General features: G+C 35.3%; 1 protein-coding gene across 3 annotated transcripts in view; it reads right to left on the reverse strand.

Annotated features, from left to right (window-relative positions):
• Nucleotides 1–24,095, reverse strand: part of LOC137393309 (ectonucleoside triphosphate diphosphohydrolase 3-like) — a 129,671-nt gene that overhangs the window by 25,013 nt on the left and 80,563 nt on the right. For all 3 annotated transcript variants that reach the window (XM_068079801.1, XM_068079799.1, XM_068079800.1), the window contains 2 exons: nt 13,212–13,362; nt 8,547–8,718 (listed from right to left, as the gene is read on the reverse strand). In XM_068079801.1, coding sequence (XP_067935902.1) covers nt 8,547–8,718; nt 13,212–13,362 — 323 coding nt within the window. The remainder of the gene's footprint in view (nt 1–8,546; nt 8,719–13,211; nt 13,363–24,095) is intronic.

Genomic DNA, 24,095 nt, shown 5'->3' on the forward strand with positions numbered 1-24,095 from the left:
AACACAAAAAAGAAAAAATATTAACGAGTGTTAAGTACAAAAACAATAGCTGAAGTATTTCATGAAAGCGATCAGTTTTTAAACATAAGAATTAACTAATGCAGTTGATTATGGAAAAACGCATCTGCACTGCAAATCAAATACATACCATAATGTCAAGATCAGAATCATGATCGTCCTCGACTTCGGTATTAGAGATTGATGGAGTTGATTTTAATGTAAAAAGACTAGGAGAGCTTTTTTGCGATGCTGAAGCCATGCCGAATAACTTGTGAAAACCTCGAACAATTTTGTAAAGTTTGACGCAATGGCAGTAAAGCTCGAAGCCTGGCGATGATTTTAAAGAAGTTTTGGAACTCGGCTACCTTTAGTACTTCTGCCTAGCAGCTATTTTTGCGATGACGCGTTTCTGCATATCTTGTGACAACCTTGAATAATTTTGTAAATCAATGTGATGCATTGGCAATGGTGTTAGCTCAAAGCTCAGGCAATGATTTTACAAATGTTTTGCAACTCAATTACGTTTAGTATTTATAATAAAAACTAGGCTAGCGACTATTTTCCAAGTTGATGCAGTAGTTATTCTCTCTTGTGATTAAAAATAGAACTAACTATTCACGGAATTTAATAATTCGCGAGATTGACTGTTCGCGAAATCGCAAATTTTTAAGACCAACGAATATTTTCATCCTGTAGGGTATGTATGTATTGCATAATAATTAAAATTTCTTTTTTTCTTTTCGATGGCCATTAAATGGTCAACTGTGCGAGAGGCCGCTTTCGAGAACTGCCATTGCTCAGCCTATTTTTATTGAATTAGGTTGAAAAAGGTGGAAGTACAAACACCCAAAAGGTTATAATGAAAGTAAAGAGTGATACAATGAGTGATACAATTTAGAGATAAAAAGTTGAAATTCAGTAAAACAGTTAAAAATACATACTAAAACTTAGCTTCAAGTCTGTGTTTAGTAAGCTAAACTTATTTGAAGTGAATTCAAAGTTTACGTACGTCTTGAAGGTAAGAACTCCTTACCGTACATACTGCATATGGTACACACATTAAATGCTGTATTTTATTGCATATCATAATAACTAAATACACTGAATACAATACAGTTAATGTTGGTAACTATAGTTGGTAAAGTTAGCATAAAATTGTCACTAATTTTCAAAACGTACAATATTTTTTATAAAATTTTGACAATTTTTACCAGGGGATGTTTGCATTGTATAATTACAATGGTCTTTATATCTCTACATACAATTTTTTCAGCATATGATGCTAACCCTGGAACGAATCAACATCGTATCCTGAGGGTGCACTGCACTAGCGAAATTCTGGGCGTTGCCGATATTAAAAATCAGCTTATAAACAGTGACAGGTAATGTAGGTGCTTGCCAATTGCCATTAGCCTGGCACATTTCCAATGGCTAATTTGAGTAAGCTGGTAATTTTAGTAACTTACCAATAAAAGCGGTGAGAGCAAACATAAAATGACGCTGAGCCATAAAATGAAGTAGTGTTATGCGTTTTTTTAACTTTGATAACTACTCATATTGCCCAAAGAATTCAATGCATTTTATGTAGCTAAATTGATAAGATATTTGCCTGACCAACCTGAGGTTCCGAGATCAAATCCAGCATGAAACGGATATTTCATTCCTAAATTTTAATAGCTAAAGCTGGACAAACAAAAGACACAAACTTTGAGAAATATATATATAGCTAGATTTAATACTAGACACATTACATATGCCTCACACTATAATACCTGTGATATGTGTTTGTAAGGCCAACATATCGTGTATGTTTACAATCATAAAGGAAAAATGCACATCACCGAATTAATCGAAACAATTTTTGTAAGGTGCTTTCTAACACGGTGATATCTTAATGTTTGAACATACATATGATAATGCTTGTAACAAATTTATAAGGAATGCATGTACTTTAAATGAGTAAGGTCCTTCAGTCTAATGCTACGTTGTTTATAGGATACGTAGATACTTGCTACACGTGAATGAAAGATCAATTCGAGAGCTGAACAAACAACTCATCAAGTTCATTAAGCAGTTTTAACATTTCACTGCAAGGTTGTAAAAAACCAAAGTATAACTGAGAGAATAGTCCGAACACTATTTAACGATTATGTTGACAAAGGTCTATTTCCTTGAAGTAAATTGAACATTTGATGACAAAACCAACCAGTAATAATGCGTGTTTCAAATACTTATGTCACTTATGAATAAAGAGTGCTACTCTTTCTGCTCCACATTCACTATGTTTCCATGATGTGAAGTACTTCGGAGTTGCGTCCTCTCCGAATCATGGAAACCGCGTCTTCGTACTGAAATCACTGCGCACGGATCAGTTCGAAGCCAGTGCAAATTCGCAGCAAGGAAATGGCATTTGCGCAGTGGCTGCGCATAGCTCTCTTGTTGTGGTGGCAGATTCATCAAGGGCCATAAACTGGTACAAAAGTTATCCCGCTAATCTCATTTTTTTCTATTCTTCCCATCTTCTTTAACTTAAATTTAATTATGGTCTGCACCCACGAGGATGATGAGGTGATTACTTTTCTAGACTTTGTTATCGATGTCAACACTTTTCGAAAAATAGGTGGCAAATCCTAAAGTAATGTTAAAATAATATATTACTTAAAATACTTTTTAAAAATATATTACTTTGCAAAAATTGTGTTAAGGTTTGTAAAACCTTGTGAATGTGTATTGCAAATAAAAGTATAATGACGACAGAAGCATAAATAGACTGTTTCTGATGTTCGGTATCCATGATCGATTCTATTTCTCCATCAGGCGATTCGATTTAGACAATTTCTCTTCTCTGGCCAATTTGCTAAAAACCACTGCACAGCATGTAAACGTACAATCCCCTCGATTTCGGAGGGGGCTGCATTGCATATATGCATTGTATAAATGTTTTTTTGACAGATTTGGCAGCCGCAGTAAATTGTGGGCGCAGCAAATTGTGGGCGTATGGCTCATATTAAGTATGCATTGTCTATAGACTTACAGTCAATCACTAAACCATGACTATCCAGGCAAGGTTGAACTACTACTGATGTATGAACGACTAGATATTTAGCATGTCAATGTAATGCAAATTCCAATAATTTAGAAATAACTTTACAGCTTTAAAAAGGTCGATTTAATGAAATTAAGACCAATAAAAGGCTAAAACATCAGCTACAATTTGATGTCATTTTGTCTTTGTAGACTAACCCCGTTCAGAGATACGAAAGAGCGTATCTTTTAAAAAGCTCAGATTCGAGCGGTTGCTTCATTCGTGATGTAACAAGTAATACATGTGGAAAGAGTCCACAGGTGATAAATCTAAGATGTCTTCTTTAGCCAATAATCAGGACAAACTCTTTATATAGGTCGTGTTAAATGTTATCACTCGTAAAACGAGTTGCCTGTGATGTCGAGATTCTCGTTGTTAGGCAGATTACTCTATTACGATGCCGTAACTAACTAGTAATAGAGTAATCTGCATTGATTATTACTACTACTAGAATCTACTAGTAGAATCTACTAGTAGTCGATGCCGTAACTAACTAGACTACTAGTAGATTCTACTAGTAGATTCTAGTAGCTACATGCATCGACATATTTATTTTACATTAATCATCAGACAGGTTATGGTTAGAGCTGACAGGCGTCAGCAGCGTTATGCTGCAGAGAAAGATAGGAGAATGGAGGTAAATTTATTTTCAACTTTGAGTATAACTAGCAGTAATAATTTTAATACTCATGAATGCATCTACTAATAAGTAAAATTATAACTTTTTGCTATCACGAATCATCGTTGCATAACTTTATAATTGTTCCACAGTTTTTTTATCATCTCACCTCGCTATAGAATTTTCTTTGGCATTTTAGCTAGTAAATTAGATTTATGATTAGAATTAATGTTCAGTGTGTAAAAAGTGAAGAAAATCGATTGATCAATGCTCATCTTCAACTCTCAGAAACTAAGCTTCGAATTGTTGGCTTGGCGTATTTATGCTTTTGTTAAACATTTATTCGTTTTGAAAATTACACTCGCAATCTAACTCTCAAATTGAAAGCATTCAGTAGATACTCGTTAGAACGACATATATATATATATATATATATATATATATATATATGCATGACATTTATTACATTTGCTTTAATGTTGCTGGATGTTTATGTTTACAGGTTCCCTAGCGGAGCAGTTGTGTCAGTCTGGAAACTGCCATAATTGGGAAAGAGAGACACGTAATGTGAGACACAGAATGTGTGCTGCACAAACCATGTTTTGTTTGAGTTTGCTGCAGTAGATTAATTTGTCCTATTATATGAACTGAAACTATGTGAATGGCCACGACTTGGATGATGGATGTTTTTAATAAAAACTTTGTGCTGCGATGAAAATTTTTTGGCTGGTAAAAATTAGATAATAAAATAATATTGTTGAAGACAATGAAAAACATGATTCGCAGAACATATTAAACACATTATAGACCTGTTATTATCTGCGCTAAAATCCTCTCTGATAGATGGATTTATGAAGTGTAATCAGAGGTGTTTATTGACAGGTACTTTTGAATAGCTCGATTCAATTTCAACAAACCAAATATCAAGTTAAAACAATTTTATGCTCCACCCTACTAAGTGAAAACAGCCGAGTCCATAAACTGCCAACCAGGTGCAAGAATGGTTTTATTAATCCTTTGCTAGAATCGGTGGGTTAATCGATTTCGACAAACTTGACGTTTTGCGTTCACTATTTCGGTCAACTCATAAAACCATTTTGTTTTGTACTTGAATTAACTAATCGAATGGACCAGTAAAATTTTCTACAAATTGATACTAATGACTAGATAACATAGACTATACATGACGTTTTGGGATGCAGTTGGTTTCGCCATACATTTCCATTATTATTTTGCCATTATTAATTTCAAAGATGGCGGCGTTCCTATTTTATTTAGTAGCTAGTTTCCGGTGTAGCTGATACAAAGGCTACGATGAAATAAGCTAACTCGATGACCTAATTACCGTAGACCGGTAAAATTGGTAGTCGGTACTCGAATTTTACACAGCATTTAGAGGAAGTAAATATGACAAGTTTTCAATTTTCTTTATTTGAACTGGATTTAAAATTTCATTCATTAAACAACACAAGCAAATACAAAATAAAATATTTGCCAATAGAGTTGCATAGGACTAGACTATTATCGCAATAGCCGATGTGAATACGAGAGATAGAGAGAGGATCGCAATAGCCGATGTGAATACGAGAGATAGAGAGAGGTTGTATTTAGCATTACATCATTTTGAGCAAGTCTGGGCTTGATTTTTTGGCCTGAGTGTTTTTACCGAGATCTATTTTTTTCGATTTTAATCTTCAAATATCTTGACAATGAGATCAACTCATTGTCAAGAATTAAAATCAACTCAAATTTGACGCAACATGTCATAAATTGAATGAGTGCTGCATAAACCATGATGTTTTGTTTGAGTTTGCTGTAGATGAATTTTTCTTATTGTATCAGCTGAAACTATGTGAGTGGCCATGACTAGAAGGATATTTTTAATAATAGCTTTATGCCGAGATGACAATTTTTTTGCCCTTAAAAACTACATAGTAAAATAATATTGTTGAAGATAATGCAAAACATGATTTGCAGAATATTGAATACATCATAGCCCCGTTTTGCATAGCTCGACCATTTGATTAGTACTTGAATCAACTAATCAAATGTGACCCATGGATTTTCTTCTACACATTGATACCAATAATGACTCGATAACGTTGACAGTCGACTATACAATGTGCGTGACATTTAGGGATGTAGTTATTTTCCCAATTTATTACATGGTATAGCCAGTTGGACAGTGTAGTGAATTGGATATATGGATGTCCGCAGAACTTGAGAATGTGAGTTCAAATCCCATTTACAGCAGATTTCTCATCCTTAAAACTCTATCACTATGTATATTCTTTGCAAAGACGCAGCTTGCTTATTTTACTTACGGTAGTAAGAAACCAGTTTTCGGTGTGGGCAATGATATACAGCCCCACCCCCAGGATAGGCGACTGGCATAATGTGGGAGGGGATTTTGAGAGGCTGTATATCGTTAGTGTGGGTAGCGGCGGAACTGTACTGATACAAAGACCTTATTCTACATAGTTCGCTTGTCATAATTACCGTGGACCGGTAGAATTGGTAGTAGGTAGTAACATGTTTACACAGCATTTAGAAGAAGCTAATATGACAAGTTTTTAATTTTCCTTGTTTGAGACCTTGGAGACATTGGTAATAATGTATCTGTAGCTGGATTTAAAATTTTATTCCAGCCAACACGAGCAAATACAGATATAGCTGATGTGAATAGAGATAGAGACAGGTTGTATCAAGTGTTACATCATTTTGGGCAACTCTGGGCATGTTTGTTTTGGCCTGAGCGTTTGAATTTTTTCGATTCAAATTTTCAAATATCTTGACAATGAGATCGCCCAACACAAAAAACAACATATCAACTGATAGACAAAGGAAAATACTTGCTTTTAAAATCAAATCAAATTTGATGCAACCACATCTTTAAGATAACGCAAGAATGCTATCAAATAATATGCTATAAATCTGCAAATTTATAAGTTATATAATGATAATATAATGCTATAAATGTATATCTAACAAATGACATAAACGAACTACACTTATATTACTAAATAAACAAAAACTAACGTTTTTAAAACCAAAATATTTCCATAATTTGCTCGGATAGTTGCGTTGTGATTGCTGCTTTCGAACATCTTCTAGTTGTCCAATACTTTCCACAATAATTTTTGCTCTCAACCCTTCTTCTGCACTGCTGAACTAGTCGATATTAGCGTTCAAACAATTTTTTGGGAGAGCAAAACTTTCACGCGTTGCATTTAACCCAAATACAACCCAATGCCTTTGGCTCAAAATTTTCAAACCGTTTTTATATGTATGTTCGTCGAAGTATCAAGTGTTAAACAAAGAACTATTATTAGCCTGAGACAGATACTAATTATTTCTATGGTGTCGCTTTCAAAGTTCATCTACCAATGTAAATTTAAACCGGTTTTCATATAGGCACATGTGCTTCGAAGTATCAAGACCGCGTTAAACAAGGAACTACTATTAGCCTGAGCACGTTATTGCTTATTTCCATGGTGCTGCTTTCAAAGTTTTAACGAGAAAAAAGCGAAAAGTTCTAGAGTTGGACAAATGAAGAATTGATTATTATTGATCTAAACAATTCATTATTAATACGATTTTGTGGACACCTTTTTACTGATCACTTGATATTATGAGTTCATACAGATCAAAGATAGTCAAAGTGGTGGTCAAAAGGAGGAGGTGGTCAAATGGAGGTGGCGTTCAAATAGAGGGTGGCGCTCTATTTTTCGACCCTTCGCTTGTAGTGGCGTTCAAATAGATGTTATGTTGGTTTGCATAGTTTAATCTTTAGTGCGCCACTAGAGTTAAGTTGGTTTGTATTGTTCAGTCTTTAGTGTTTGCCACTAGAGTTAAGTTGGTTTGTATAGTTTAGTCTTTAGTGTGTGCCACTAGAGTTAAGTTGGTTTGTATAGTTTAATCTTTAGTGTGTGCCACTAGAGTTATGTTGGTTTCAGTATGACAATCAACAAAAAATTATGAACTTTTGCCACTTTACTGTAAGGAAACCTGACTGCAACTATTTTTCAAAGGAATAATGACATTGACAAAGAATACATTGAAAGGAACCACAATAAGAATAATAAGCTAATGTGCCATAGTATTTTACCGCTTATCTATGAACTCTTATCTATAAACTCGTAACTATAAACTCGTATCAATAAACTCGTATCTATAAACCCGTATCACTAAACTCGCATCGTATCTACAAACTCTTATCTATAAACTAGTATCTATAAACTCGTATCTATAAACTCATCCATAAAATCTTATCTATAAATGCAATTCTATAAACGCGTATCTATAAACTCATATCAATAAACTCGCACCAATAAACTCGTATCAAGAACCTCGTATCATTAAACTCGTATTATATCTATAAACTCGTATCTATAAACTCTTATCTATAACCTCGTATCTACAAACTTGTATCTATAAACTCGTATCAATAAACTCGCATCTATAAACTCGTATCAATAAACTCGCATCATTAAACTCTTATCTATAAACTCGAATCTATAAACTCGAATATCTATAAATTCGTATCAATAAAATCAAATCATTAAACTCGTATCGTATCTATAAACTCTTATCTATAAACTAGTATCTATAAACTCATATCTAAAAATTCTTATCTATAAACTCGTAGCAATAAACTCATATCTATAAACTAGTACCTATAAACTCGCATCTATAAACTCGTATCTATAAAATCATATCTATAAACTCGTATCTATAAACTCGTATCTATAAACTTTTATCTATAAACTCGACAAGAGGAAGTATACGGTTATCATCTAAGGTAATGAGGGAATTTAAAGATTTCCTATCAACAAGACTTACCAAACCAAGGGTTCCAGCAAGAAAATTAGCTGTTACCCAGAGACCAATACCCTCTTCCTGACCTGATAATATCTTCACCTGCTGATCAATATCAGTCACTTGAAATCCAGAGCCTTTCACCTCAGTCTTTACTGACTCCATAATGGTTTCTGCTGATGAAACATCTTTTAGTCTGTTGAAATAAATAAACCAGTCAGTTAGCCTTCGTAACATCTTAAAGATGTGGTTGCGTCAAAAAATTCGATTTAATGAAATTAAGACCCATAAAAGGCTAACACATCAGCTACAATTTGATGCCATTTTTGTCTTTGTAGACCAACCCTGTCCGGAGATATATGCGTTTGAATGAGACCCTCTTTTAAAAAGCTCACGTTCCAGCGAGTGCTTCTATTGTGACGTCACAAGCAATACATCTGAAAAGAGACCACGAGCGATAAATATGAGGTCGCTTCCTTAGCCAATCATCAGCGCGAAATTTTTATATAGGCCGAAATAAATGTTATCACTCGTAAAACGCGTTGTCTGTGATCTCAAATTTAGAGACTTTACTCTATTGTTAAATCGCATGGACATCGATATTTGGACTAAATTAATTAACATCGTTACTTTAATGAATTACTCGATCGACACGTTTTATTGGCGAACAACATAATTGTAAAAATTGCTGTGAGGTTACTGCGAAGGTGACTCCGAGTTTTTTTGGCATCAGGTAGTTAAAGTTCTACGGAGGAAGATCAGAGAATGGAGGTAAATTTATCTTTTACTTTGAGTTTCCTATAGAGGTTTTTGTTGAGTTTACATTCAGATTATATTTCCCTGTTTGAGGCGAAAATGTAATTTCCTGCGCGTGCAAGATACTTATGTACAGTGAGTTCTTGACGGCTTCTTTTTAATCTTTAGCATCTAGCAATACAATGGCTTAGATTGATGAATATACTAAAGGTAATATTTTAGTACTCATTAATACATGTACTAATTAATAAAATTATAACTTTTTGCTATCACTAATCATCGTTTTATATTTTTTTATCGGTTCACCTAGCTACATTTGCTTCAAATTTTCTGTGGCAGTTTTATCTAGTAAATTAGATTTATGATTTGACTTTAGATGCTCACTTTTCACTTGATCAATGCAAATCTTTAACTTCCAGAACCAAAGCTTCGAATCGTTGGCTTGGCGTAGGCCTACTTATGCCTTTGTTAAACATTTATTCGTTTTTAAAATTACACTCGCAATCTATCAAACTCCCAATTTGAAAGCTTTCAGTAGATACGCTTTAGAATGACATATCTATGAATCACATATATTTATTGCATTGGTTTTACTGATTACAGGATGTTTATGTGGTCCCACCCGCCAAAGCAGCTTTTGTCAGTGTGGAAACTGCCATAAATGGGAAAGAGAGACTTGAATGTGTGCTGCATAAACCATGATGTTTTGTTTGAGTTTGCTGCAGTAGATGAATTTGTCTTATTGTATCAGCTAAAACTATGTGAGTAGCCACGACTTGATGAATATTTTTAATAAAAGCTATATGTCGAGATGAAAATCTTTTTGCTTGTAAAAAATATATAATAAAAAAATATTATTGAAGATAATGCAAAACATGATTTGCAGAATATTGTAGTGAATTGGATACGGTATATGGATGTTCGCAGAACTGGAGAATGTGAGTTCAAATCCAGTTTGCAACAGACTTCTCATACTTAAAACTCTATCCATATGTATATTCTTTTCAAAGATGCAGCTTGCTCATTTTACTTACGGTAGTAAGAAACTAGTTTTTGGTGTGGGCAATGATATACAGCCCCGCCCCAAGGATAAGCGACGGACATAATGTGGGCGGGACTTTTGGAGGCTGTATATCGTTAGTGTGGGTAGCGGCGGAACTGTGCTGATACAAAGACCTTATTCTACATAGTTTACTTGACAGAATTACCGTTGACCGGTAGAATTGGTAGTCGGTACTCAAATGTTTACACAGCATTTGGAGAAAGTGAGTAAGACAAATTTTCAATTTTCGTTATTTGAGGCCTTTGAAACATTCATAATAATGTATGCGATGACAGATAAATCGCGCGTGACATCAGTTTGGGCAAGTCTGAGCTTGATTTTTTGGCATGAGCGTTTTTACCGCAATCAGTTTTTTCGATTTTAATCTTCAAATATCTTGGCAATGATATCGCCTAACACAACAAACAACATATCAACTGATAGAAAAAAACAAATGCTTTCTTTTAAGATCAACTCCAATATGAAGCAACCACATCTTTAAAAAGCAGTTACAAAGGCAGACGTTATATAAAGATATTGAATGCAAAAGAATACGTTAGAGGACATTTAGGAGAGAAAAATTTAGGAGGGGTTTAGGTTTATACAGTAGGAGATATACAGCAGGAGACATACAGTAAGAGATATACAGTAGGAGACATACAGTAAGAGATATACAGTAGGAGATATACAGTAGGAGATAAAAAGAAGGAGACATACAGTAAGAGACATACAGTAGGAGATATACAGTAGGAGATATACAGTAGGAGACATACAGAAAGAGATATACAGTAGGAGATATACAATAAGAGATATACAGTAAAAGATATACAGTAGGAGATATACAGTACGAGACATACAGTAAGATATATACAGTAAGAGACATACAGTAGGAGATATACAGTAGGAGATATACAGTAGGAGATATACAGTAGGAGACACACAGTAAGAGATATACAGTAGGAAATATACAAGAAGAGATATACAAGAAGAGATATACAATAAGGGATAAACAGTAGGATATATACAAAAGGAGATATACAGTAAGAGATGAACAGTAGGATATATACAAAAGGAGATATACACAAAGAGATATACAATAAGAGATAAACAGTAGGATATATACAGCAGGAGACATACAGTAAGAGATATACAGTAGGAGATATACAGCAGGAGACATACAGTAAGAGACATACAGTAGGAGACATACAGTAAGAAACATACAGTAAGAGATATACAGCAGGAGATATACAAGAAGAGATATACAATAAGAGATAAACAGTAGGATATATACAAAAGGAGATATAGAGTAGGAGATATACAATAGGAGATATACAATAAGAGATATACAATAAGAGATATACAAAAGGAGATATACAGTAGGAGATATACAATAAGAGATATACAATAAGAGATATACAAAAGGAGGTATACACGAAGAGATATACAATAAGAGATATACAGTAGGATATATACAAAAGGAGGTATACAAGAAGAGATATACAATAAGAGATAAACAGTAGGATATATACAAAAGGAGGTATACACGAAGAGATATACAATAAGAGATAAACAGTAGGATATATACAAAAGGAGGTATACAGTAGGAGACATACAATAAGAGATAAAACGTAGGATATATACAAAAGGAGGTATACACAAAGAGATATACAATAAGAGATAAACAGTAGGATATATACAAAAGGAGGTATACAGTAGGAGACATACAATAAGAGATATACAGTAGGATATATACAAAAGGAGGTATACAAGAAGAGATATACAATAAGAGATAAACAGTAGGATATATACAAAAGGAGGTATACACGAAGAGATATACAATAAGAGATAAACAGTAGGATATATACAAAAGGAGGTATACAGTAGGAGACATACAATAAGAGATAAAACGTAGGATATATACAAAAGGAGGTATACACGAAGAGATATACAATAAGAGATAAACAGTAGGATATATACAAAAGGAGGTATACAGTAGGAGACATACAATAAGAGATAAAACGTAGGATATATACAAAAGGAGGTATACAGTAGGAGACATACAATAAGAGATAAAACGTAGGATATATACAAAAGGAGGTATACAGTAGGAGACATACAATAAGAGATAAAACGTAGGATATATACAAAAGGAGGTATACAGTAGGAGACATACAATAAGAGATAAAACGTAGGATATATACAAAAGGAGGTATACAGTAGGAGACATACAATAAGAGATAAAACGTAGGATATATACAAAAGGAGGTATACAGTAGGAGACATACAATAAGAGATAAAACGTAGGATATATACAAAAGGAGGTATACAGTAGGAGACATACAATAAGAGATAAAACGTAGGATATATACAAAAGGAGGTATACAGTAGGAGACATACAATAAGAGATAAAACGTAGGATATATACAAAAGGAGGTATACAGTAGGAGACATACAATAAGAGATAAAACGTAGGATATATACAAAAGGAGGTATACAGTAGGAGACATACAATAAGAGATAAAACGTAGGATATATACAAAAGGAGGTATACAGTAGGAGACATACAATAAGAGATAAAACGTAGGATATATACAAAAGGAGGTATACAGTAGGATATATACAAAAGGAGGTATACAGTAGGATATATACAAAAGGAGGTATACAGTAGGATATATACAAAAGGAGGTATACAGTAGGAGACATACAAAAGGAGGTATACAGTAGGATATATACAAAAGGAGGTATACAGTAGGAGACATACAAAAGGAGGTATACAGTAGGAGACATACAAAAGGAGGTATACACGAAGAGATATTCAAGTAATATTATAAAATGAATAAAAATGGAGCAGAGTTAAAGCATATAAAGGCAATAAGCTAACATTAACCAACCTGAGTAAACGCATACCAGCAGTGGCTCCGAGGTACACTGGTGTAAATTGTTTTGAAGCCCAAGAAATATTGTGTGCAGCCATATTTAAACATTTGGTTAGTGATGATCCAGCTTCTTCTGGCATGTCTGTATAATCAGTCAAACCACCCCCTATAACATACCGAGACACTCATCATTATTCCTATCGCTATTGTGGCAGAGTTGAAACTGTCAGATCCTTTCTGTCTGCAACTAATCCTAGCATCTTGAATACTACTTAGTGAGACATTGACTCTTCATGGCAGACACCTACTATTCTTCCATGCTATCACGAATGGCTTACATAGCATCCTACAACACATGGAGATGCGCTGTAAGGAAACCAGCAGCAGTTGTTGTTTCAAAGGGAAAACTACTAGAATGGATTTAAAGAGAAGAAACGAGTAAATGTCCAGTGAGCCCATGCATTTTAATCAGGGTCAGGGAGAATGGGGTCATATGGACACCTTCAGGATTTGACTGTATACTGCATAAGTTAACTGAATTTCTTTATTAAATTGCTTCATTCCTTGTTTTAGCAAGCAGATTGTGTTGTAGACAACATCTATACATTTTAAGCTAAATGGTAAGTAACACATCGTTAGACCATTCTAAAGTAAATATTTTGCATGACACAAAACTGTTGATCGTTCGGATATAAGACACGTAGATGATGGGAAACTTTTTATTTATATAATACTAGCTGCATTACCCGCCTACATGAACAGATTCACGTGCAGCATAAGGTTTATTGAGAGTTGTCTTTCATACTTTAAAACAACTCCAAATATGCAGTTTACTGAAATTGTTGTCCTGATCAGAGTATGCATGCACATATACATGTCAATGTTGGGGAAAACAATGGAAATCTGCATTGTGTCTTACAGCTAGATGCGTTTAAAATCTAGTAAATATTCTAGATTCATGTGTCTAGATTCATGCATCCGTTCATACCCGTCTATATTTGCAGTTGACGATCGCGCACCTCTGCCGCTGAGCTCCTGCCTCAGCAGACCAGTCTTTACCCGCCTCGCAGTTGACAATCGCACTCTTGCACTCGCCTCGCAATCAATCGCTTCGCACTAGCAATCAATCGCCTTGCAATCAATCGGCCCGCACCCACCTCGCACTCGCCTTGCAATCAATCACCTCGCATTCGCCTTGCAATCAATCACTTTGCACTCGCAGCAAATCGTCTCACAACCAATCGCCTCGCACTCGTAATCAATCGCCTAGCACTCAATCGCTTTGTAATCAATCGCCTCGCACTCGCCAACTCATTCATCCGGAAAGCCGCGCCTGGAGACTCTCGCTGTAGTCGGGGCGAAAAAAGTCTCCCGCACATCCCCGAGTGACGCCACGCCCTCAAGCCTAGCTGTGCTACCCGGAGTTGCCCGGGTAGTAAAAAAAGTCTTTGCACAGAAAATTGAATTGTATTTAACATATAACAACATTTGCCATTCTAACTTTCAAACTACATATCATGAAATAAGTGTTTTGTGTAGTTGAAATAAATTAAGAGAGAAAATAAAACAACTGCAAAGTTTATCAAACTTTGTCAAACAACTGTAACTTTCAAACTTCATATCATGAGGAAAAGGTTTTCTGCCAGTCTAATAAAAGGGGTCCTCCCATGTTTTGTGACGATTCTGACGACCCGACGACAGAGATATTTAAAGTGACAGACGAGACGACCATTTATTAAGGTGACGATGATTGTGTAAGTAGGATTACTAAAGGTACGGCTACACGTAACAAATTTTTCGTTGGTTCTGAGTTCTGGCCGAAATCACGGAAAACACAGAATTATTCGGTCAAAATTCACAGAATTATTTGAGCTGTGCATGTCCACGGAACGTCGACGAAATGCTTTTAACAGACCAAACAAATTATTAGCGAGCACGATTCTAGCCGCTTTAGCAAATAGTATAGTCCAAGACACGTATCGCGACACACAATAGAAATACAAAAGCAATTCAACAAAGTACACGCGATATAACTGTTTCAGTTGCGCTATTGTTGGTTAGCGAAAACGACGTTAGCAAATTTTAAAATATATGTAGTCCGAGAACATAATGTGACATGCAAGAAAAATATCACAGCAATTCACCATAGTAAGTACTAGTGTTGGGCCAGTATTGGGTTATCCGCTCTTACCGATACCGAGGGATTCTCGGTATCCGAGGAAACCAATCATTTTCGGTGTCAGCTAGGTATCCGCGGCCGGTTTGATATGATCGGTATTTATCCGTAAAAGCCTACCGGTAAATGGTTATACGGATATCCGGAGAGATTTTTAAAACGCTTCGTGACGAACATGCTAATCTCAGTACGCATTGGCGAACAAATTCGACGAAAATTTCCACGCTTACTGTATCTATTATTATATTACGTTACATTGATAATGTCACCAGCCTCGAAGATTTGGGAGTTCTCCACAGATGGGAGGATGTATAAAGACTTTAACGGGACTGGACTCTAATTGGACAGCGTATAATTATGTGATTACATTACCTGATTACAATGTGTGATAGCAAGATTTCTGTAAACTGTTTCAGTATATTTAACAAAGAGAGCCCCTTGCCATTATCTATCTGTTTTTTATTATACATAACGTTTGTATCAATAACTATATTTTTTAATAGAAAGGCCTAGAATAAACAATAAAAACATCTATCATGAAAATTATATTTCCATCTTTCTTTTCTTTTTTTGGCTTTCTAAAACAAGGAGTCTCTTTGCCGTAACAATATACTGCTGACTAAAGAATGTTTTTTGCACAGGCTATTTTTGCACAACGATAAAAGTTGTTCGAGACAGTTATGATTTAAAGTTTAAACCATTAAACTTCAAACCATTTAAAGACACACTGATAACCACATACCGAACAATAGTACTGACAATACCAAACTTTCTTAGTTGGCAAAGGATACCGAAGATGGTAAATACCGAGGATACCAATACCGGGAAAACCGATAAAAATGTGTAAGGATATCCGATCCAGCACTAAATTAGATACCGGCCCAACACTAGTAAGTACGATGCAACCAACACTAGTAACTACTCTCTCCCAACACTAGTAAGTACCCAACACTAGTAACTACTCTCTCCCAACACTAGTAAGTACGATGCAACCAACACTAGTAAGTACCCAACACTAGTAAGTACCCAACACTAGTAAGTACCCAACACTAGTAAGTACCCAACACTAGTAAGTACCCAACACTAGTAAGTACCCAACACTAGTAAGTACCCAACACTAGTAAGTACCCAACACTAGTAAGTACCCAACACTAGTAAGTACGATGCAACCAACACTAGTAAGTACCCAACACTAGTAAGTATCCAACACTAGTAAGTACGATGCAACCAACACTAGTAACTACTCTCTCCCAACACTAGTAAGTACGATGCAACCAACACTAGTAACTACTCTCTCCCAACACTAGTAAGTACTCTCTCCCAACACTAGTAACTACTCTCTCCCAACACTAGTAAGTACGATGCAACCAACTTGATTGAGCTAAAGATGGTAACATTATCTACCACAAAACTTTTGCTGCCAAAACACAAATTTTTATTATTATAAATAGGCAAGTTTGTAGCCATAGTGTCCAAACGATAAATACATACAATAGCGCAATCTAAGCAGTCGAACCGTGTGTACTATGTTAAATTGCACTTATACTTTTATTGTGTGTCATTATATGTGTCTTGGACTATACTAATTGCAAAAGCTGCTAGAATCGTGCTCGCCAGCACGATTCTAGCAACACAGAATAATTCTGTGTTTCGTTCATTTCGTGATTTTGGGTAGAACCAACGAAAAATTTGTTACGTGTGGCCGTACCATTACAAAATTATTATTTGTCCATAAATCAACACGATCAAACGAAACTTCACAAGTTTTGGTTTGAAGCATCTGGCCCAGCATTTATAGACTGCCAGGTAATTAAAGTAAACAGCAATGAAGTGCCACGACACTGACAGCAAATCCGTTTTCAAGTCTGTAACTGACAATGACAATCTCTGTCTATTTTCAGTACAAGAAATGTAGCCCTAAAAAACTAAGACGGCTGTCACTCTTCAAAAGTCATAAGAAGTTATTAAATGTAATAAGAGAATTTAAATTTATATATATATATATATATATCTCAAAGTATGTAAAAGTAAGAGAGTGGGGAATAACTGATACTTGCAATCTTACACGATAAATTTTACAGTAATCTTACAAATGTTTGTTGTAAAATGTGAAATTAATTACGAAAAACTAATTGGTTAGGTTTAAAAGGAAATATGTGTAAGCTAATACATTTAGCTGGACAACCCAGCGTTGCCCGGGTAGTAAAAAAGTCTGTAAACAGAAAATTGTTTTGTATTTAACATATAACAACATTTGCCATTCTACCTAAAACAACTGTAAAGGTTTCAAACTTACTTTGTCAAACAACTTTTAAACTTCATATCATGAGAAAAATGTTTCGTGCAGGTCAATTAAATTTTAAAAATAAAATGATTATAAAACGATAATAACAGTCAAATAATTAGCAAGTAATAGCTAAATTGAGTCTGTTTTGCTACAATTACAATATGAGATGATTCGGTAATGATACAATTAATACGAACTGAGAAAACAGAATAAAATTCGTGAACATGTTGAATTAATAATAACAATTATTGCATAGAAGTGTGCGTATAAAAAGTTACACCAACAGCTATCCATCCAAGCTGTGAATACAACGATACTCGTACGACGATATGTTATGTAAAAGTAAAATATTGTAGTGTCTTTGTCTGATCAAAGGTGAGAGAACCCAGATGCTAATCCTATTCGAGATAATACAATTGTCCGCATGAAAAGTAGTGACCATAACAGCGCTTTAGCATTAGAACCTTAACAAAAGCCAGAAATAGAGGTTCACAAAAACGACATCGGGTTTCATAGAGTTAATAAAATTGAATCGCCAAAATCTAATATCGAGAGAGTCTATTGTTGATATCGTTTTGCCGAAAACAATTAAGCCCTAATACGTCGAGGACAAAAAAGCTGAAAGAATCTAAAAGAAAACCACAGAGTTGTAATTATTACATCATTTTTGTGTGAAAACGGCAAATGATGTTACCTACAGTGATGTGCAAAAGAAAGGGCCCACCTCTGATTCTCATTGCCAATATATGTACATGTAGACCAAATTTCAAACGCCCATAAAATTGTGCCAACTTGTTGAAATCTACCTAAACTATATATCAATAGACTCAGCATTTACTCAGCTTTCTTTTGATGTGAGTAATTCCAGTGTAAATGGATTAGCAATGGATGAGCAAGTACTAATTAGCCTCCTTTGATCCTACTCTATTTTCGCTAATCCTGTCAAACATTGGCCAATTTTTAATTGGCTCTAGCTTCTGATTGAAGTGAGATATTCACTCACTTTGAAGTTTGCCTGACACTTCAACTCATTCTTGAGATGATATTAAAATTTTAGCATTCTGCAAAATTTAGAATTTGTGTAAATAAGCCAGCGAAAACGGGACTTCAGGAATTCGAGCATTGGAAATTCCATCCCAGACATTACATTTTGCAGGATAGATTAAAAATGACATCAGGTTCTGATTCTCCAGAAGCTGCCGATTCCAAAAATATATACATTATTATACTTGGAGCGAACACCTTTGCTTCAGCACAGGTTTACTGTCCGAAATACACAACAATTTAGGATGGGCCCTTTCTTTTGCACATCACTGTATGTATAGAGACGTGTACTAACCGGAGATTCTCGTTAATGCGCCCTAGATACCTAGTAGCGGCTAATAGTCCGAAAAGTACGGTACGTTACTCTATAAGGCGGACACTCAATCAAACAGACAGACAACGATTGCCGTTTATATAGTAGATTGCATATGCACAATTTCTCACAGCAAGGTGGGAGAACAAATCTTAATATTTCGAAATATATTTACTAAATTATTTTGAACCACATTGTATGGCAATATGGACAGCAGGAAATATGGGAAATTGGACAACTGTTCATATTATGCCATCCTTGTTGAGATATATTGACAAACTAACTTCAATGAATAAAGCTAAGAAATTCTTAAGTTAATGGTTTGAAGTAGCTATAATGATAACAGTATGTGCAACTTTAGCATACAACTGTTATTTTTAGATTAATGATGCCATTAATAAATTAATGGATTTATGAAAGAAAAACTCTTTGAGGGAGTTACAGCACAGAGTTACTCCAGCAAGCCATGCATGAAGTTGAGCAAAATGGCAAGAATAAAAATGAGGTCGCTAAAGCTTTTGGCATCAGCAGAGCAACTCCGATACGTTATTTGAACAGTGGCAGCAGTAAAACTGCTCTGGGATGCAAAACTGTCTTTACAGCAGAAGAGGGACTGACTGAATATAATCCTTTCTAGTTTAAAGATGTTCTATGGGCTCAGTCTTACACAAACAAGAGAGTTTTTACAAGTATACAGTGAACTTGAAAATAGACATACCAACAAAATGGCAGAGTGAGAGGATGGCTGGTAAGGATTGGCTAGGTTTCCGCAAGCGGAATAACAGTTTAACAATGAGATCTTCGGAGGCCACAAGCCTTAGACTCGCAACTGTTTTTAAAAGGGGATACCTTTATTATACAGTACAAAAAGTGCAATTGTACAGTACAAAATATACAGAAAGAGCTTACTAAAGAAGAGTTAAGCAGCTAGTGCAGGTAATAAGTGCTGAGCGAGGAATTACCATCACAGTGGTTTCTTGTGTCAGTGCTATAGGGCAGTCTGTGCTTTCAAGATTTCCAAGTTCCTTTTAAGCAACACGTGTTGAATGGCGCACCTTCAGGTTCAAGAGGCTATGCATATTCTGATGGGTAGAAGACAAATGAATTGTTTCCAGAAATACTCGAACATTTTATCTGCCACATGAACAGTTCAACGGATAAGCCGAAACTTTTGCTTCTTGACCATAATGCTAGCCATATATCTTTTGAGACTGCGGATGGCTAAGCAACACGGCATCTTTCTGCTGACCTTCCCACCCCACTGTAGCCATAAACTGCAACCTCTTGATGTTAATGTATTTGACCCTTTCAAACAGTATTACAACACATATTTAGATTCTTGGACGCTGACCAACCCAGGGAGCACATTTTCTTCATACAATGTTTGCATAGTGGGAGAGCCTACATGAAAGCAATGGCTCCATCCAATATTGCAAAAAGCTTTACTGCTAGTGAAATTTATCTCTTTAATCTAGATCTCTTGGAGGATGATGAGTTCATGAGCAGTGAGTTAACTAATAGGCCTTTGGATTCGGATGTTTCCTGCCAGCCAGACAGTTTATCACCTCTTCCCCTACTTCCTAAAGTACCACCAAGGAAACGAAGTACAACTAAAAGAAAACTTCAATTCTGAGTACAACTCCTGAGAAATGATGGAAGTTGCTGAGCCTTCTACTTCAGGTTTACAAGTGAAGAGAAGACTCCAAGAAAGCGTGTGATCATGGAAGAGAGTGATGAATGTGAGGAAGACACTCTAGTATTAACAGATTCAAAGCAGGCTGATGAAGAGATTAATGACCAGCTGATACCAGGGCGATTTTCCGATGTTAAATTTGAACAAAAAAATGTAATCTACTATGTAGGCGAGACACTAAAAGCACATGAAGATGAGGTTAAGATAGATTTCTACCGGTGTTAAAATGGATGATTTGCTAAAATAGGCCAGTCAGATTGTTAACTTGTTGAGAAAAGTCAAATAGTGCTGGTGCTACCACCACCAATATCAAATGGAAGCACTATGAGGCAATTGGGTTGCTTGAAATTTGCTATGGACTTGAGTTCATACAACCTAAGATGAGTTTGGTGTCTACCATATCAAAAACAGTATTTAATGGCGGTACTCATTGTTGCAAGCTACTATATCGTCAACAACATGATGAGATCATTAGATTCATTAAGACCCTCTCGTCGTGTGTTGAATTACTAGTATTTCAAATAATAGGTTTACCTCTTGTAACTACTCTGATTACCTATTACTTATTGGTATATAAACTTATTGCTACCCTACAGGATGAAAATATTCGTTGGTCATAAAAATTCGCGATTTCGCGAACAGTCAATCTCGCGAATTATTAAATTCAGTGAATAATTAGTTCTATTTTTAATCACAAGAGAGAATAACTACTGCATCAAATTGAAAACTAGTCGCTAGCCTAGTTTTTAATGTAAATACTAAACGTAATTGAGTTCCAAAACATTTTTAAAATCATTGCCTGAGCTTTGAGCTAACACCATTGGCAATGCATCACATTTATTTACAAAATTATTCGAGGTTGTCATCGCCAGGCTTCGAGCTTTATTGCCATTGCGTCAAACTTTACAAAATTATTCAAAGTTTTTACAAATTATTCGGCATTGCTTCAGCATAGCAAAAAAGCTCTCCTAGTCTTTCTACATTGGAATCAACTTCATCAATCTCTAATACCGAAGTCAAGGACGATCATGATTCTGATCTGGACATTATGGTATGTATTTGATTTGCAGTGCAGATACGTTTTTCCATAATCAACTGCATTAGTTGACTCTTTTGTTTAAAAACTGATCGCTTTCATCAAATACTTGCTTGTGGAGGAAAAGTCAAATAGTACGTTTTCACTTATCAAAAGTACCAGTTTAATTTTATTGCTAGATAACCGCCAAAATGACTAAACTGTTTATATTTACTCCATTCATCGTTTGTAAAATTTTATTTGTATTTGAAATACTTTATTTGTACACTCAAGTTTGTAAAAAATTATAATATATCTATACATGAAATAAAATATATAATTTAATCATGTTTGCTGCAGCGATATCAAGGAGTTGTCGATGAAGGGGTCTAAGTTGACTGGTTGCTTCTCTGCCAATATTCCTGCTTTGATGAATATTACTACTTGTCTCTAGTTTTCAAAATCGGAGTAGGTTGTTTCATTCCCAATCTGCAGTGAACACAAAAAAAAATATTAACAAGTGTCAAGGAAGTACAAAGACCCTAGCTGAAGTATGAAGTGATGAAAGCGATCAGTTTTTAAACAGAAGAATTAACTAATGGAGTTAATTATGGAAAAACGTATCTGCACTGCAAATCAATTACATACCGTAATGTCCAGATCAGAATCATGATAGTCCTCAACTTCGGTATTAGAGATTGATGGAGTTGATTTCAATGTAAAAAGACTAGGAGAGCTTTTTTGCGATGATGAAGCCATGCCGAACAACATGTAAAAACCTTGAATAATTTTGTAAAGTTTGCTGCAATGGCAATAAGACTCCAAGCCCGGCGACGATTTTAAAGAAGTTTTGGAACTCGGCTACGTTTAGTACTTCAGCCTAGTGGCTATTTTCGCTATGACGCCGTTCTGCATATCTTGTGAAAACCTTGAATAATTTTGTAAATAAATGTGATGCATTGGCAATGGTGTTAGCTGAAAGCCCGGACAAAGATTTTAGAAATGTTTTGGAACTCAACTACGTTTAGTATTTATATTATAAACTAGTCTAGCGACTAGTTTTCAATTTGACGCAGCAGTTATTCTCCCTTGTGATTAAAAATAGAACTAACTATTCACGGAATTTAATAATTCGCGGAATTGACTTCGCGAAATCGCGAATTTTTATGACCAACGAATATTTTCATCCTGTAGGGTATGTGTTCACTGGACATGGTCTGTATCGCCTGTCATGTATTAAATTTATTTTATCAAACACCTTTTCTGAAAATAGCATTTATGTATGGACAGTGCACCCTTGCCTAGCCTGTCTTGACAAACTGTTGTTTTTTGCGGAGTTGTCTCCCGTCGAGCGGAATAGCAACAACAGCTTGTCACAAGACGTACTGCACCTGATGCATCAGCTGCACTTATAGGGAGTTGTACTCTTCCGTCTATGCGGCTTGGTTGTGATGTTATGTCGGTCGCTCCATTAGTAATCATAACGGATTTTGTGCGAAAATCTATGTAGAAAATTTAAGATAAGAACGTTTAACTAGCGACCCGTCTCTGCAGTAAACTTTAGTAGAATTTGAGAACTTAGGCTACAACAACGACTAATCATGTCGTTATTTGTGCGCTCAGTCAGTTTTGTTTCTATTTTTGTATCAGTCAGTTTCATTTGTTCTTATTGATTTCATTTTCAGTTTATTTTATTCTTAAGTTTTACTAAAGTTTATCACAGAGACTGCTCTTTGGTTAAACGTTGCAATCTTGTTTTTTTCTACATAAATTTTTATGTAAAATCTGTTATGATTACCAATGGAGCAACCGACATAACATCGCAGCCAAGCCGCGTAGACGGAAGAGAACAACTCCCTATAAGTGCAGCTGATGCATCAGGTGCAGTACGTCTTGTGACAAGCTGTTGTTGCTCACCCGCTCGACGGACGACAACTCCGCAAAACAAGTTTGTCAAGACAGGCTAACCCTTGCCATATGACACTAATTCACTCCGGTGTTGGCGTCGCAAAGCATAAATTTCGTTTAGAAGGCTATAAAAACCCATAGTAATTAGCTGATGCAAACACCCCTGGTAAAAACTTCAAAATTTTATATACATACAGTACATATTAAAAAACAGTTACAGATAATATGTAAACTTGGTAACCATAGTTACCTACAATAACTTTAGTGTATTTCGTGGCTATGATCTACAAAAAATGTAACATTACAATGTACTGTGTGCAGTATATACTGTAAAGAGTTGTTACCTTCGCGACAGATGTATAACGAAGACATTAGATTTACCTTAAATGAATTTAGTTTACTAAACACATACTTGAAGCTACGTTTTAATAGTATGTATTTTATTAGGCTAAACTTTAATTTT

This window comes from Watersipora subatra, chromosome 4, assembly GCF_963576615.1.
Source record: "Watersipora subatra chromosome 4, tzWatSuba1.1, whole genome shotgun sequence".
NCBI lineage: Eukaryota > Metazoa > Bryozoa > Gymnolaemata > Cheilostomatida > Watersiporidae > Watersipora > Watersipora subatra.